General features: G+C 40.3%; 1 protein-coding gene across 2 annotated transcripts in view; it reads right to left on the reverse strand.

The window, feature by feature from the left end:
* Nucleotides 1-364: 364 nt before the first annotated feature.
* arid3a (AT-rich interactive domain 3A) overlaps nt 365-16,015 on the reverse strand; it is a 40,846-nt gene continuing 25,195 nt past the window's right edge. Inside the window, exons 4-9 of one of the 2 annotated variants that reach the window (XM_026194844.2) lie at nt 8,753-8,825; nt 6,450-6,633; nt 5,445-5,692; nt 3,614-3,901; nt 2,444-2,533; nt 365-1,189 (exon numbers count right to left, since the gene is read on the reverse strand). In XM_026194844.2, the coding sequence (XP_026050629.1) occupies nt 1,026-1,189; nt 2,444-2,533; nt 3,614-3,901; nt 5,445-5,692; nt 6,450-6,633; nt 8,753-8,825 (1,047 nt within the window). In that variant the 3' untranslated portion in view covers nt 365-1,025. Of the gene's footprint in view, nt 1,190-2,443; nt 2,534-3,613; nt 3,905-5,444; nt 5,693-6,449; nt 6,634-8,752; nt 8,826-16,015 lie in introns of both variants that reach the window. The other variant, XM_026194841.2, reaches the window with a different exon arrangement.

The raw sequence follows: 16,015 nt of genomic DNA on the forward strand, positions 1-16,015 counted from the left end.
TTTACCGCCTGTACAAACTGACCTTACTCTTACAAAAACAGCCATTTTGAAAACTCTACCAGCATAATGGAGAGAGAGAAAAAAAAAAGGTAAAAGGTGTATTTAACAAGCCTCGTGTCAACAAACAGGAGTGGATTTTCTAGCTAAATTAGCCGAGCGTCACAGGAAGAACAACTATGCCCGTGCTCCTTTGCATTAGTCTGAGTCGGGACGCCGACGTCACTCTGTCTATTCACAGGAGAATCTGTGATGTAATGCATACGTCCCCACACGACAGGAGCACAGACCTGCGTTGTTATCTCACACAGACACTCAAAACGGCTGCCGTGTGTATAAGGTTTTACCCAAAATGAGGTCACAATGGTACAATTTATATATATTTATATATATTTATATATGCCCTGAAGAAACAACACTTATCCTTAAAGTTATTCTGATTAAAAATAGATGATATTCTTTTTTTTGGTATAGAATTCTTAATATAGATTTTTTTCCTGCAGTGAAAAGATTGTTAAAGATTTAAATGATAAAAAAAAAAACAATAAAGAGAATAAAATAATGACAATAATGACAATGAAAACTTAAAATAAAATCTCTCCCCTGAAGGATAAAACATCATTGTCAGTCAGTAGCTGTGTTTGTGTGTGTAAACAATGCTTTCCTAGTTTTTATCTTCTCTTTTGTTCTCCAAATAATCTGTACATTGATGCAGAAATAAATAATTCACAGGCTGTGCATATGTCTTTGTTTAGCATATACTGGCTCTCAGTTGGGAGATTTTGCTTTTTCAAGATCATTTTGGCGATGAAGAACAAAAGAGTTTGTGAGAGGAAACCTGAGATAGTGTACTTCAAGTGAAAAGAGTTCCAGTTTGTGTCTTTCTGTATGGTTTATGGTTCTTCTCTTTTCTTTTCTTTTCTTTTCTATTTTTGGCATTGGTGAGATAGAAAATGAGGTTGCTTTTTGGCTTCACTTAGCGTGGTAAATAAAATAAAAAAATGAATGAAGGAAAGGCTGGGAGTTTGTTAAGACAATGAGTTGCTGGAGTTTGAGGTAGGTGTGTTCTGCAGCTGCTGCTGCTGCTGCTGCTGCTGCGGAGCGACGCGACTGCTGGGAGCCTTGTTGGTGACGGACGATGCAGATGCACCAGACGAGGCTGACCCTGGTGCTGCCTGAGCAAAAAGAACGCCTGGATAGAAAACGACAAGAGGGAAAACAAAAAGGAGTCAGAGTACAAAACATCTGTCAAATGCTTTGAATTACAGTCTGTATATACTGATCTGCAACCGCTTGGCGACCACTTTTTGCTAGGAAAAAAACTGCCTTTCCTGACCAACTGGCGAGTGGTTGCTCGAGGGGGAAGGTGCTTCAACAAAAACCTCCTTGCAACTGCTATAGTCGCATGTAGTTTGTGTGGAAGAAGCTGACTTGTCTGCAGACACAGGTGCCAACTGCTCACCTGTTAGTAGTCAAACGGTGAAACGCGAACATTCACTTTCAAAGAAAAAGTTGTGCCATTTGAAACGCATTGTTTAAGCTGCACCAGAAGAGACTTGCTCTTCACGCATCAATCTGAAGCTGACAGCTGGTCACTAACAACATTCAGGCTCTAGTTACCTAGGTAACCCTCTATTCTATTTACTACCGGATTGTTTGGCTATCAACGCTTGATAGATACTTCAATCACATTGCCAACTTTGTCTTCGCCCCGTTTTTATTCTCTTAACGCAATTCAATGCCTCTGGTTACTGAGAATCACTTCATGTGTGAACACAGCTTCAGGTACAAATTTTTAGTTTAGTTTTTAGTTTCAAGGTAAACGTGCTCAGTTTCCCATTTGAGTCACACTGACGTTTCACTGCAGCTCTGCAAATAGTCAGTGAGAATGTGCAGACAAGCCGGCACCTGCCATTTAAACTACAGGAGACAGCAGCGTTCTGCTAGTGACTAAAGCAGTCCCAAAGAGCTCTTTGGTGCACAACTGTACACCTATTTCTGACCAATTTCACCTAACGACATTAAGCAATCTCCAACAGCCAGATTATCCAAGGGGTCTAGGCCCACGAGACTGAGGTCTTACCAAACTTGGTAATCTTCCTCCAACAACAACACTCTACGATGTTACTGCACAACTCTGCTTTGCCACAAAACAGGAATAATCTGCTCTGTGTAACATCTCTTACAGCTATAATCATTTCTCCATTTCTTCACAAATCAAATAAGCAACGAAACAACATATGAAACAGAAACAAAAAAGGTGCTGATAGGAACATTCGGAGGAAGAAAGGGGGCTGGTCTCTATACCAATCTGATGCTTCTCCAGATCTGTAAGTCAGCCAAGAGTCTTACTGGAAATACTTAACGTTTCATGACTAACTGCGAAGCAGCGAGCTCATATCTGACATTTTGTTGTGTCACCTTAAGTTACAGAGGAGCTGCTCACCAGTGTATACCACTCCATTGAGCTCCACGGACATGCTGATGCTCCCTGTGCCGTTGGTGGTGAGGTTCAGAGCTGAGTCTTGTCTGCCATCTGGAAGAAAGCAGTTTTCATCCTTATTCATTTTTGGATCCAGATTTGACTTAAGAATAGTCAAACCAAATGGAGAAACAAAACCGTCCCACAGTAGGAGCAAAACTGAATTTTTCAAAAATGTCCCAATGAACATTTCTCATAAGTCACTTACCGAGAAATGGTTCATGTGCACGATCAGATAGACAGTAACCGAGACAAATCCTTCTATAAGATCAAGGTGCGTGCTTACAGAAGGGAATCCCCACACAGATAATCATGCATGTATGTATGCACGCACGCTGCTTCTATAAGCTAAGCAGGTCAACCTATAGCCCTGCTAGGTGTTACTTTCTCGCAGTTGGGTGCTGTGGTTTGTGGTGAGATTACAAGAATGCATTGAGATACTAACTGTCATGAAAAGGGAAATGTGTCAAACCTAGCTCGCACTGGCAACAATGAAATGTAAAAACCTGTGATGCCAAGAGTAACTGTGATGTCGTAATAACTCCAGATTTTTATTTTTAGTTCATTTTGATTTGCAGTAAAGACAAAAATAAACTTCAACTCTGGAATAGTTAAAAACAAACAAACGAATGTCCCTAAAAATGCACTCTAATAACCGACCGTTACCATTTGAAATACATTAATTCATCTTCTTCTTTTACTGTTCATTTACATGTTAACCACTACCAGAGGTGACATTTTCATTTTCACGTGGGTGTTTTCATACACAGATCACTGCTGCTAGCGCTCACGCTGACATTATCGACTTAATATTTCCCAGCAACCTTAATATTGCTTTTTTATCTGGACTTGGCCATTTGCTTTTTCTTGACAATCGAGAATAAGTGAGAAATTACAGTTTCATTTCACATCAGCAAAATCAGTGTTCTTGCATCTTTGAGCTTTTGAAACCAGGGAGATGTAAAAAAGGTGGTGTACTCTTTTATCTCATGTTGATTAGATAAAGGAGGAATTTCCTCAAACGAGAGTGTAGAACAGCCTGCAGCTACTGTGCAAAACATGAAAGTCATGTCTGACTGGTTGTTTTGTTCCTCTCTCTCTACCCGAATATGTCAGAGCTCCACTGTTCAGTACCTTGGTTGTTGATGCGAATGTTCATAGGTATCTGAGCAGTCATGGCTAGCAGGTTCTGCTGCAGCGCTCTTTGCAGCAGTCGCTGGTGTTCCTCGGCAGACAGCGCCATCTTCTTCTCTGGCGGCTCGCCTGCTTCCAGTTTGTCCCTCAGCTGCTCCAGAGCGGCCACCTGAGCAGCCATGGCGGCATGGGCTGCTGCTGCCTGCACAGCAGCCACTGAGTGACCTGCCAAGCCCCCCGCTGGCAAACGAGCCATGCTGACGCCTGCCAGAGGCTGGCCTCCCTCTTCTTCTGGCCCAGCAGCACAAAGAGAAAGGGGAACTCAAAGTCAAGCAAACTCATATGATGCATTATAGTCCCCAGACATAAATTTCAGCGTGACCACAGAAAACAGATAATAAATAAGATGCAGTGTGTTACGGGAAGGTCCCAGGGTTAAGCTCTTTTAAAGAGAGAGATGACAGCAAATCAGATTTGATGCTATTTCTTTATTTGAAGATCGGAGTTTCCGTTTAAGAGATAAATTTGGCAGAAATGATCTCTGATCATAAATGTGCTATCAGTAAAATTCTCAAGATTTCACAGTGGATCCTCATTTTAACTTAAATTTTCAAAACTTTGATCCAACACAGTCAAGAGTAAATCGTTATACTGTCACGTTATACTGACAAACCGTATACTTGACTTGAATTTGTCATTTTGACCTGAGAGTAGACAAAGTTACTGCCATATCCATGTATTTTAACCTGATTCAAAACCAGTAATCTGATTACTTTTTTCAAGTAACGAGTAAAGTAAGGGGTTACTATTGCAAAAACGGTAATTAGATTACCGTTACTTTCCCGTAGGAACGCTGCGTTACTGCGTTACTAAAACCGTGATTTTTTTGCGAGAATGTCTCATGACAGTGACGTAAGCAAGTGCAACGTTTGTGACAACAGCTGTGTGCAGATCAACAGTGGATCACATATCGATTGTGGGAGAGAGTATGAGCATGCAGCGTTTAAAGCGTGGAAGTACTGACCTTACTTTGAGTTTGATTCCATAAAAAGTTACAAAAACATTAGTGTCCGTTGTGCGTGGGAAGAAAACTTCTTTTTACAGCGAAAACCCCCCCCCCCCTAAACAAGCACCGAGTGCGCAACGACGTAATGGGTAATTCACAGAGAAACTCACGGATTCTTCCACTGACCGCCTCGGCACACCTGCACCAGGGTAAACCTCCGCCTACCCTACTCCTGCTTTACAGGTGAAAATAGAGCAAAAGGACCGCTGAGTCTTTGACTTTATTTATTTTCTGCTGTGTTTCACTTGCATCTATTTGAAAGACTGAGTGTAAACACAAAAAATATTTTCTTTTATGTGCTGGAATGTGTAGAAAATAGGTTTAAATGTTAAACAAATTTATTCAAGTCAGAGAACAGTGCATATAATTTTATTTTTGCATATGCATGAAGTTAAAAGATTAAAACTGATAAAACAAGTTAAAAAAAAGATACTTTTCCATTTGATTACATTTTGTATGATGGATTATGTAGAAAAAGTAGAATTGGGTTGACAGATCTATCGCTTTATCACCTCCTCAGGTTGTAAATCATGTTTTTAAAAAGTAACTAAGTAGCTAAGTAACTAAGTAATTAATTACTTTTGAAAATAAGTAATCAGTAAAGTAACGGGATTACTTTTTTGGGGAAGTAATCAGTAATTAGTTACTGATTACGTTTTTCAAGTAACTTGACCAACACTGTTCAAAACAATCAACATCAAAGAAAATGTCCCTCAAACAGTAAATTTTCTTCGATGTGCATGCAGCGCAATAAGCAAATCTCACCTTTCTTGATCTTGTGGATGTGACCCAGCGAGGTCCCGTTGGTGCCCACTGTTAAGCCCATGCTGGGCGTGGGGAGCTTCGGCGAGGACAGCATGGTGGGAGTCCCATTGGGAGAGTAGGTGAAGAGAGAGCTGCCAAAGCTCTGTCGCCGGCCCTCCCGTCGATTGCTGTCGATGGCTGCTTGAAGCTCGTTGGGGTTGCTCAGTGCCCTCTTTTCACATTCATATGGGTACAGGTACTTCATGTATCTGAAATCAACAAAGTGCACAACAGGTGTGCCCTTCTGAGTTTTCGAAGACAAAGTTTGGCCCAACTTCAGCTAACTAGGACTGATCGGTCTTAGTACAGGGATTAATTTCTACAGCAACAAGTATGGAACGATTTAACTTTAGCTAACTCTTGCTTAATTGCTTAATTAAGAAAAAGGGTGCTATTAAGGGTATTTTCACACGGTATTTTGTCAGTTTAAATCGGACACTGGTTCTGTTTCCCCATTTGGTGTGTCTGGTTGTGAACACAGTAATCACACTTGGGTGTGGACCAAAACAACAGCACCGAGACCCTTTGGAGAAGGTGTGAAAATGATGCGAACCAACTATCAGGTGTACGTTAAACGTTTCAGGTTAAAAAAAAAAGTCCCGTAGCCATGTATGCTTTGTATTCTTAATGCGGAAAGGTACTATGGATGTGCTAACAACTAACCGTGAAATGAAAAGAAATTCTCCATGTTCTCCAGTAGACCAGAACACGGCACCTTCTTCCTGTATTTATTTTTCTTGCTCCCGCCTCAGACACATCCGGCAAATGAGTGGACTGAACATTCTTACATGTTTTGTAGTAACGGATGCATTTTGGACTTCTGCATGTGAAGTCAAACCAAACCAAAGGAAAAACTACAAGTTTACAAACTCATGACCAAAGTCGGGCCAGAGTAAACAAACTACAGGTGTGAAAACGCCCTGAGTAACCTTTAAGCACCAGTTAAACGAGTGTTTTTATACTGACTGTGTGCGAAGAGTGAAGGCTGCACTGGTGATTGAGGTAGGCAGGTTGAGTCCTTTGGTGATCTCCCTCCACAGTTTCTTGTTAATAACCTCCACCAGGCCACCCTTCTCTGTTACCAGCTTGTACAGCATGTACAGATCCAGGACCTGTTTGGCCATGATGGGAATACGATTCACTGGGGTTCCTGCAGCAACAGGAAACAGGAAAAAAATACAGTCATGCTCCACCAATAAAATACATATGAAATAACATCAAAGACAAACAACAGTACCTGAAATAACAGTTGTCTCCCTTTAGCCAATAAAGGTGGTGCGCGGTCACACCCATTCATTTTACATGTTTAAGACAGTGCTGTAGCTCACAACTTAATTGTAGCAAAACCTTCTTTGGCTCTTTTGTCACGATTAAAAGACCACACTTTTACCATTCAGTATTAGCAAACAGTAATTTGCCAGTGCAAGGTGTTGTTTAAGTGCTCAGAGTGACGGTGCTGCGGTCGAGTGGCGGAGCTCACCAACGCGCAGATCTAATAGATGCTTCGCCTGTGCTAGGAAACTACACTAGGTTTGCTTTTACCCTTGAGCTGAACCAACGAACTTGGCATCCAGGCAACCCCACAAATAATCAACCAGATTCAGAACAATTTACTGTCTTTTGGCTAGATGTTAAAATACAAAACAATGGGCAGAGTAAGACCACTTATGACATTAACGGCTTTACATAGAAACGAACAAGCATCAAATATATCAAACTCCTGTGAGCGTCAGTGGTTTGTGTCCTTGTATGACCACGCTTTTTTCCAGTCCACTCCTGATGGGGTTCAGAGGTCAGCCCTCACTTTTTAACTTTGAATTCTTATATTTCAAAACCTGGAACTATTTTTCCACTGAAAACTGTCATTTTTACAAGTATTTACCTTAAATATCTAATATTTCAATTACAACAACACGTTATTATCATTAGATACTTTTCAGCTTATTCACAAGGGCACGCCACTGTGGGCAACTCCACGTGTTTAGCTTTTACACTTGCTGCCCTCCCTGACACAACCCCAGAGAGATTTGTGGTTCCTCTCAGAACTGAAAAGGGGATCTTTATCTAATTAGGGGAATTAGAAACTCTACTACTGCACAATAAACTTTGTCTTTTCCAAATCCACATTTAAAATACTACTTGGAAATCTTCTTTAAAATAACTTTTCTTTTAAACCAGAGGGCGGGGTTAAGGGGGTTCAGGGGATGTCCAAAGAAACAGGTTTTTATACCCAAAGGGCAGTTTATCAAAACTTAGACGTGTGACTCATTTACGGCTAGTAAAGATAATTGGAAACAAGCTAAGACAAACTGTGATGAGAAAGAAGTTGCTCTAAAAATGTCTGGAAAAAAAGGCAGAGTAATTGTGACAGCTATTTTGATTTTATTTGAGAAGATTATTAGAATTTAGTTATTGCTCAAGGTCAAAGTACGGAATAAAACGCTTTCATTTACATTACTAATATGCTGTATAATTGCTATTATTATATTGGCTGAAAAACCAAACCAATCAAAGCATTTTTTTAATCAATTTGTCTTCTCAGTGATTATAATTCTCACGTCATATTTCTTATAATGGCCTAGAGATGGCGCTTTCAGAATCTAGGAGCACACTACCAGAGGCTGTGTGAACATCTACTACTGCTTGGCTTTTTGTTTTTTCAGTCATGAGCAAACTTTTCTTTTCTCCCATGTCAGTCGTCCGCCCACTGATCTGATCATATCATCCATTAGCATCCTGTGAAATCAACACGGCTTCAAGAAAATAATTATCTCAAGTTGGCAGTCTGGCGTTAGCACACTGAACACAAGAAAATACAAACTATTCACTTTTCTTGTTAGGTGTTTAGATAAGAAGAGTGAAAAGTGGTTATGCGTGTAGTGTTAGAAGTGGGGGTCGAGCTATGCGGACAGCCTGCAGGATGGGAAGGTAAACTAATCCATCCTCAAGCATCAATACAGTGTGTCCCTTCTAGTTATAGCCTGGGAACGCCGACTTGCTGTGTGACCATAAAGCAATCATCGCTGAAATGAATAAAGACCCCACCCATGCCAGTGAAAGATGAGTAGACAGTGCTGTGTCATATATCAGAGAAAGAAGGGGGTGGGTGATCATCCTCTCTCCTCATCACATTAAGAAGCTGCCAACGACAGCGGCCGGAGATAAGGCGGGGATATGTGATACAGCAAGATAAGAAATGGAATAAATAGGACGTCCTATAGTTAGTGAAATCAAATTTGACACAGGGGGACAAGGATATGAAAACATACCTCGTTTTTGCATGAAGCTGAAGAGGTCATCCAGAAACTCTTTCCTCTTTGGGTCTCCATCCAGTTCATAGAGCTGTGAAGAGACAGTGGATAGATGGTGTGTTTTTAAATTCTGAGACTACAATAAAAGTATTTTTAAAATATGGAGAATGATTAGTCAGTGCTGTAATATGCAACAACAAGACGGGAGGTGGGGGTCTCCGTCTGATAATAAGAAGATCTGAGAGACACAGTAGACCTTGTGGCCTGATGAGGACTTGATTAGGTACAGCTGTTAGCGGGGCCTGGGGCCTCGGAAACGTCAGTGAAAGTTGGCAGTAAAAGTGAAGGGGGTTACTCGAGGGGGTGACAATGAGGCCACCGAGCCTGTGGATGTTTTTTTTCCTGCCTAGTTTCTTCAACGTGACTGTGAAACATCCTCTTAGAGTTCTGTTTACTACACGCTCGCATTTATTCGAAAGCGAGAAAGCAGCAGGCACACATTCGCCATCTTCAAACTTCAGCGGCGTCCGCAGTTATATTTACAAGGCTCGATAAAGCGCGAGAGTATCGACAACTGTACATCACACCGTGCATAAGTGAGGTCACGGAGTTTCATAATGTGTTATTGAAAATAGAAGGTTGTGAAACACAATGTACAACTGAGCACCACCAAACAAAACCACAGAAAATAGCACCAAGGCGTATTGTTACTACACAGCCACCAAAACAGCAGCCAAGCCACGAACCCTGATGTTGCAGACGCCCGTGAAGCGCGTTTGATATCACGTCAGGAAATCACTCGGCTCAGCACAAAGCTGACGCAAATAACCATTGTGAACATTTTGTCTGATAGCAAATTGCAGCTCTTTGGATTTTGGTGTGTTGGTGGACAAAACAAGCAGCCGGCAGACGCCTCCACATAGTTAATACGCAAAACAAAAAAAACACAAAACAAAAAAACCCACCATTGCAGAAAAGTAACAAGTCATGAAAGCAGCATTCCCATAGGAATGCAACACAAAGCATCTAGGGTGTGTACAATAGGATACGTGCCATTAGACAAAATGAAAGCAACGCATGATTGACTTGGGAAATTCTCATGACCTTCCTGCTCCGGGTCAAAGAGTAATATGCAACAAAGAATTTATCAAACGAGTTAGTAAAAAGATGTAAAATAATCCTCCATATTGTCCTGTAACCTGTGCTTGCTACATGAAGAAGAAAGGATAAAAGGAAAGCCTTTATCGCACAATGTTCCTGTATCTTGCTACCAAATTTGCCCCTCTCTGTGGCATTCAGCTCTAATTAGTGACGCCAAGCAGTCGTGAGATCTTATTATCTAGTGGGTAAGGGTTAACAGAGGGCCGGAGAGGGCTGTGGGGGATGCCAACTAATGTAGACGCCTGCTGGAGGCAAAGGGGGAGTTTTAATTACAGGATGCATGCATTTTGTGAAGTGCCGCGCCATAAATCTTAGAAATTACCCTCTCCCCAGCTACCACCCCCTCCCCATGTTGCTTTATTTGCTCTCTCCTGCCTAATCACACCAATAAATATTTCTCTAGAGGGAAGCATTCAGATTCCATTCCCCATTTAATGCTCACGATGTGGTAACAAAGCAGGACAATGGAAATCGCTACTGTAGATTTAAATACGCCACACATGATAAATGAAAAAACTGAAAGGTCTCACCTGATGTAATAGTTAAAGGTAACATTTTCATGTGTTAGTGTTACAGCACTCAAAGACCGTGGCGTGCTTATTTTTGGCGGTCTTTCTGCAAACTAATCAAGTGAGTAATCTTTAGTGAAGTCTGAAACGTGTTAACAAAGTATGCTTGTGCATATCCAGGTTCAGGTTTCATCCAGGTTTCACTGATGATAGATGTGGGTGAGGTAGTCTGTCCTGCTTAGCAACAACGAACAATTTAACTATACTTTAACAATATTGTTTTAAAGCCAAATAACCAATCCAGTTAGTATAAAACTGCATAAATGTCTACTTGGACTGCAATACTCTTAATCTAATAGAGGCAACAATCCACATTTTAAGATATGAGTTATTTTTTAGTTCTAGTTCACTCACATCATAAATCATGATTGTAGTTTTGCTGTACTCTATCTACTGACTTGGTATGAGTGAGTATGGAAACAATGCGATTGACAGTAAACCTATGGGAGGGTTTGCTCCACCGTGCTACATCTAAACACCAAATGAAAGAACGACAGTAAAGTTGCACAGACTTGAAAAAACAACTCTGTGCTGCACTGAAGTTACTGTGAAACATGTGGTTGCAAAGCAACTCATTAACTCTTTCTGTTGGCTTTTTCCCACTTTGATTCAGCTTCTGTATAATTTTCCATTTTTGCTGGCCTGTGTCTTACTTCCTTAACACTCTTCTGTTTCTGGCCATCTCACGGTTTTATGTATATATAACCCTTGTGTAGATTTACCACCCTACCTACTTACATATGTAGAGTATCTATCAGGCTGAGCTGGGTGTGGATGTTTTAGGCTTGTATAGACTTTCATGTCTATAGTATGCACACCGGGGCAGGGGCCTCTCCTGGATTAAAGCGCTGTTACTAGAAACTAGATAAACGACTAGAAACTGGGCCAACTGGTAGCACAGGGTTCATGCCCCTTGTTCCAATCCTCTAGAAAAAACAAAAAAAGACAACTGGGATTGCAGATATGACTATTGTGTTTTGAAACTTGCACTAGCTCTTTGAAGCTCTTTTAAGTGGGAATTCATATAACTGTACTTATAGCAGTAAACTCATAATTACAGCTAAAGACAGGAGTGTTATGGGGTAAATTGCGACAGTAGAAAGGTCAGCAAATGTACTCTACTCTGTCAGTGATTTATTGTTTTACTGCTGTCTTGATAGTTTCCCACCCTGACACCCTGTGTATGTAGGTCAGTGACAGCCGGCTACATATGAATTGAAACTAGGGTCGGAACAAAAACAAAGTGGTTTTATACTACAAATAATCAGTAACCAAAGAGCAGCCTTTGCAGCCCTCGCTGAAGTGACAATAACAGTGCAGTCGGAGTGCATGTGTGTGTGTTTTTAGAGGGGCTGGCCGCACCACTGTTAATGCAAATGGCAGGTGTGCTGGCACACAAGTGTCACATAGCAGATAATAGAGGCTTGCAACTGAAAACCAAAAACTGAAAGAAGTCAAGGGTATCACCTACATGCTTCCTTACACCTGCTCATCACCTTGGGGTGAGGCTGACACACAAACACATGCACGCTAACCTACACACCTGTAACACACAGTAGGTCAGAGCAAGACAGAAGAAAAAAGTAGTAACGTTTCGTGCTCGTGGTGCCTTTCTATTCTTCTCATCTAACCTAAATTGCATCACTTTGACAGTATTTTTTTTCCAGGGGTGCAGCAGGTAACTTAACTATACAAGGAAATAATTCACATAATTTTTGAAATAATTCAAAAATGGGCACATACACTTTTTTTAAAAAAATAAAGCCCAATAGCCATTTGATCTTCCTTTTTTGAATGATCCTACTGTCAAATCATACAAGATAAATGTTGATGTTTGAAATGGACAAGGTGGGGTGTGGTAGTACATAAGGCCATTTGTTTCAGTCACATCTTCTGTATGGTCCCAATACAGTCCTCACTGGTTACCCAGTTATCACGTATAGCCACCAAGAAACTTGTTGCATATGTTAAAGCACTTTACTATTCAGAAGGTTGTTGTCAGTTCTTGTCTTTACATATCTGAAATGTCCTTGGGCACTATAAATCCTACCATCAGTCTGTGTGAGACGATGTTAAAGTGTGTCTCCGGATGCAGACTGGAGTGCTAAACATGCTTTAAGTGCTAGGTAAGATTAAAAACACGATCTAGAAAAAGGTAGAACACTTGGATGGAAAAAAAGTAACAATTTTCATACCCAGTGAGATTAGTTACATGGGGTAATTCTAAAGTAGCTGTTAGTGTGAAGGCAGTGGTCTATGCTGTCCAGGGTGTACCCCACTTCTCAGCTAATGTCTGGGAAATGTTCCCAAAGGTGTCAGCAGGAGAGCGCTGAGTGTTGAAGGGAATAAATTGGCAGCGGGTGAATGTCTGAACCTAGCTGAATGCATCACAATGTTATTAAAGAGGTAAAAGGCTAATTGGTCCAAAACAAAGAGCCTCTATAAAAGTCATAAATTTGACTTAAGATAGAAATAACAGACAGGTTATCATCAAATTCTTCAGCTTTCCAAACAAAAAACATTCCATGTTAAAAATGCAAACGTTACTGTGTTGACTAAGTCTCACAATAAAACATTTTATTTTCCTTCTTTAACTTAACTTCATGTGTAATAGGTCAGAGACGATGTGAGGGTTGAACTTTAGGCCATGATATAACCTATTATATTGTTTAAACTAACAAATATATTGTATACTTCATGACAGCTGAGGGTTGAATGCATTGTTCTCATTATATTATGCAAAGGAGCTTAATAAAGTGAATGAGCTTGTTTGGTTTTGTGCAGCACGACATTATAGCAGCTCATAATTCACTTGAAATGCACAGTGATAACCTCGTTGTGTGTGTTATAACGTTCCCTTTGTATGCATTTCATTCAACAGCAATCTTTGTTTTTCAGCAGCTATGGATGGCAGTACTAACCCCTTCAGCCAGTGTCAAAGGAGCAGTTTCACAACATCATATTAATCTTTGTCTTTGCATTGCCCCACCTAATCTGAATGGAAGGTCTAGTATGGCGTAATTTCTAGAAGGCTGTGTTAAAAGGAGTATACTGTATATGTAACCGTGGTTGAAGTGCTCAGTCAGCATGCATGTGTTAACACTGGTTTGCTTTATTTAGCTCCCTTTATATTGATAAACTGCCTCTGTGAAGCACAACCTCTGGTTATCATCTCTAAAAGCCCAAAAGTTCAACAGAATCTCATGAAACGGAATAAGGCATTTAGAGCACAAGGCACTAACCTGGCCTTCAAACTCCTTAAATCCAAATCTAATGAGTGTGTGCAAGATGCCCCTGAATAAGCCTGTCGGCAATCAACAATAATCCAAGGACCCACTGCAGACTCCCAGTGTCAGATACCACAGGACAGCACTTAAAAAGTCCTGTTTTGACAGCACAGGGAAGACCTATACAACATTAGGTGCTGGTATCTAAAATTGGCAGTTGGGTTGACAGAGAAAACAAAAATAAAGGATGTGCTATACTCAAATTAGGGATGTTCCCGGCAGCTAGTTTACAATATGCTTAAATGAGAAAGGCAGAAAAACTGAGTTCAACATTAACTATACACTGTTTTTGCTTTAATTACTTTGCTATACCAGATGATATTTTTTAACAAGATGACTAGAACTGAAAATAACTGTTTTCAGTTATTTGACAAGGCTTTAGACGAGATGAAGTGTTTCCTCTTGGTTTTTGGTTTGTCACTTGCAAAGATGACAATGCGTGAGTACTAAAGTTGTCATCACAGCAAGATCATTAAAAAAAAAAAAAAAAAAAAAGAGCGGCCTGAGACATTCACACATTCAGGATACTGCTGAGTCTTCATCACCATTACAGGCGACCAAATGCCTCCCCCCTACCACCCATAACAAAAGAAGCACACGCAGTAACGCCTAATTCAGAAAACACAACATAATTTACTTACGTTTGGATTATACTCTTTGTTATTTTCTGTATCACTGTGTTCAGCTTGGACAGGAATTTTATTTTAAGATGGCCAGCTTACAGGTTTCAGTGGGGTATGGAGGTGGAGGTGGATCACTATTTTTATAGGCTGAAACGTGTTAGAGCAGAAGTCAGAACACTATGTACAGTCAGCCTTCATTTCCTTATAGAGCAAGGCTGGAAGACTGAGGCATCGTCCAACTTAATAAGCACAATACTGCTACAAAACACAATACCCTGCATTGCATTTAATCAGCACTAACACCTTTATGGTAATGTTAATATTCACTGACGCTGGTTAAAAAACACAAAACAAAAGAAAGGAACTCTGTTTTTACTGTGTGACATTTGAAAGAAAAGGAATCAGATTCCATTCGTGTTCTTGTTTACGATGACACATCCAGCATTCATCTGCTAATCAAACAATGTCAGCACAACTGAAATTATAGTTTCCGTGTGCAGAGTTCACAGACGTGGGCCGTCAGTGCTTATCATGATATAATACTTTTGAAGAGGGAGGATTAAAAAAAATAAATAAACTTAAGTGCATTCACACTATTGCTTTAAACCTTGACTCCAAATATTAAAAAAAGCAATGTATGTGCTCTGCATTTAGCAAATCTAATATATTTTGACATAAAGCACCCAGACCTAGTCTAGGATAGAGGAAGCCACCCCTTGTGTCTTCATAATTTGACTTTGACTTCATATTTCATGCCATCTTAGAATTTTTGTACTTAAATTATATTATTATTATTAAATTATATTATTATTAAATTACAGGGAGTGCAGAATTATTAGGCAAGTTGTATTTTTGAGGAATAATTTTATTATTGAACAACAACCATGTTCTCAATGAACCCAAAAAACTCATTAATATCAAAGCTGAATGTTTTTGGAAGTAGTTTTTAGTTTGTTTTTAGTTTTAGCTATTTTAGGGGGATATCTGTGTGTGCAGGTGACTATTACTGTGCATAATTATTAGGCAACTTAACAAAAAACAAATATATACCCATTTCAATCATTTATTTTTACCAGTGAAACCAATATAACATCTCCACATTCACAAATATACATTTCTGACATTCAAAAACAAGACAAAAACAAATCAGCGACCAATATAGCCACCTTTCTTTGCAAGGACACTCAAAAGCCTGCCATCCATGGATTCTGTCAGTGTTTTGATCTGTTCACCATCAACATTGCGTGCAGCAGCAACCACAGCCTCCCAGACACTGTTCAGAGAGGTGTACTGTTTTCCCTCCTTGTAAATCTCACATTTGATGATGGACCACAGGTTCTCAATGGGGTTCAGATCAGGTGAACAAGGTGGCCATGTCATTAGTTTTTCTTCTTTTATACCCTTTCTTGCCAGCCACGCTGTGGAGTACTTGGACGCGTGTGATGGAGCATTGTCCTGCATGAAAATCATGTTTTTCTTGAAGGATGCAGACTTCTTCCTGTACCACTGCTTGAAGAAGGTGTCTTCCAGAAACTGGCAGTAGGACTGGGAGTGAGCTTGACTCCATCCTCAACCAGAAAAGGCCCCACAAGCTCATCTTTGATGATACCAGCCCAAACCAGTACTCCACCTCCACCTTGC

Source organism: Astatotilapia calliptera, chromosome 15 (genome assembly GCF_964374335.1).
Source record: "Astatotilapia calliptera chromosome 15, fAstCal68.1, whole genome shotgun sequence".
NCBI classification, from domain to species: domain Eukaryota; kingdom Metazoa; phylum Chordata; class Actinopteri; order Cichliformes; family Cichlidae; genus Astatotilapia; species Astatotilapia calliptera.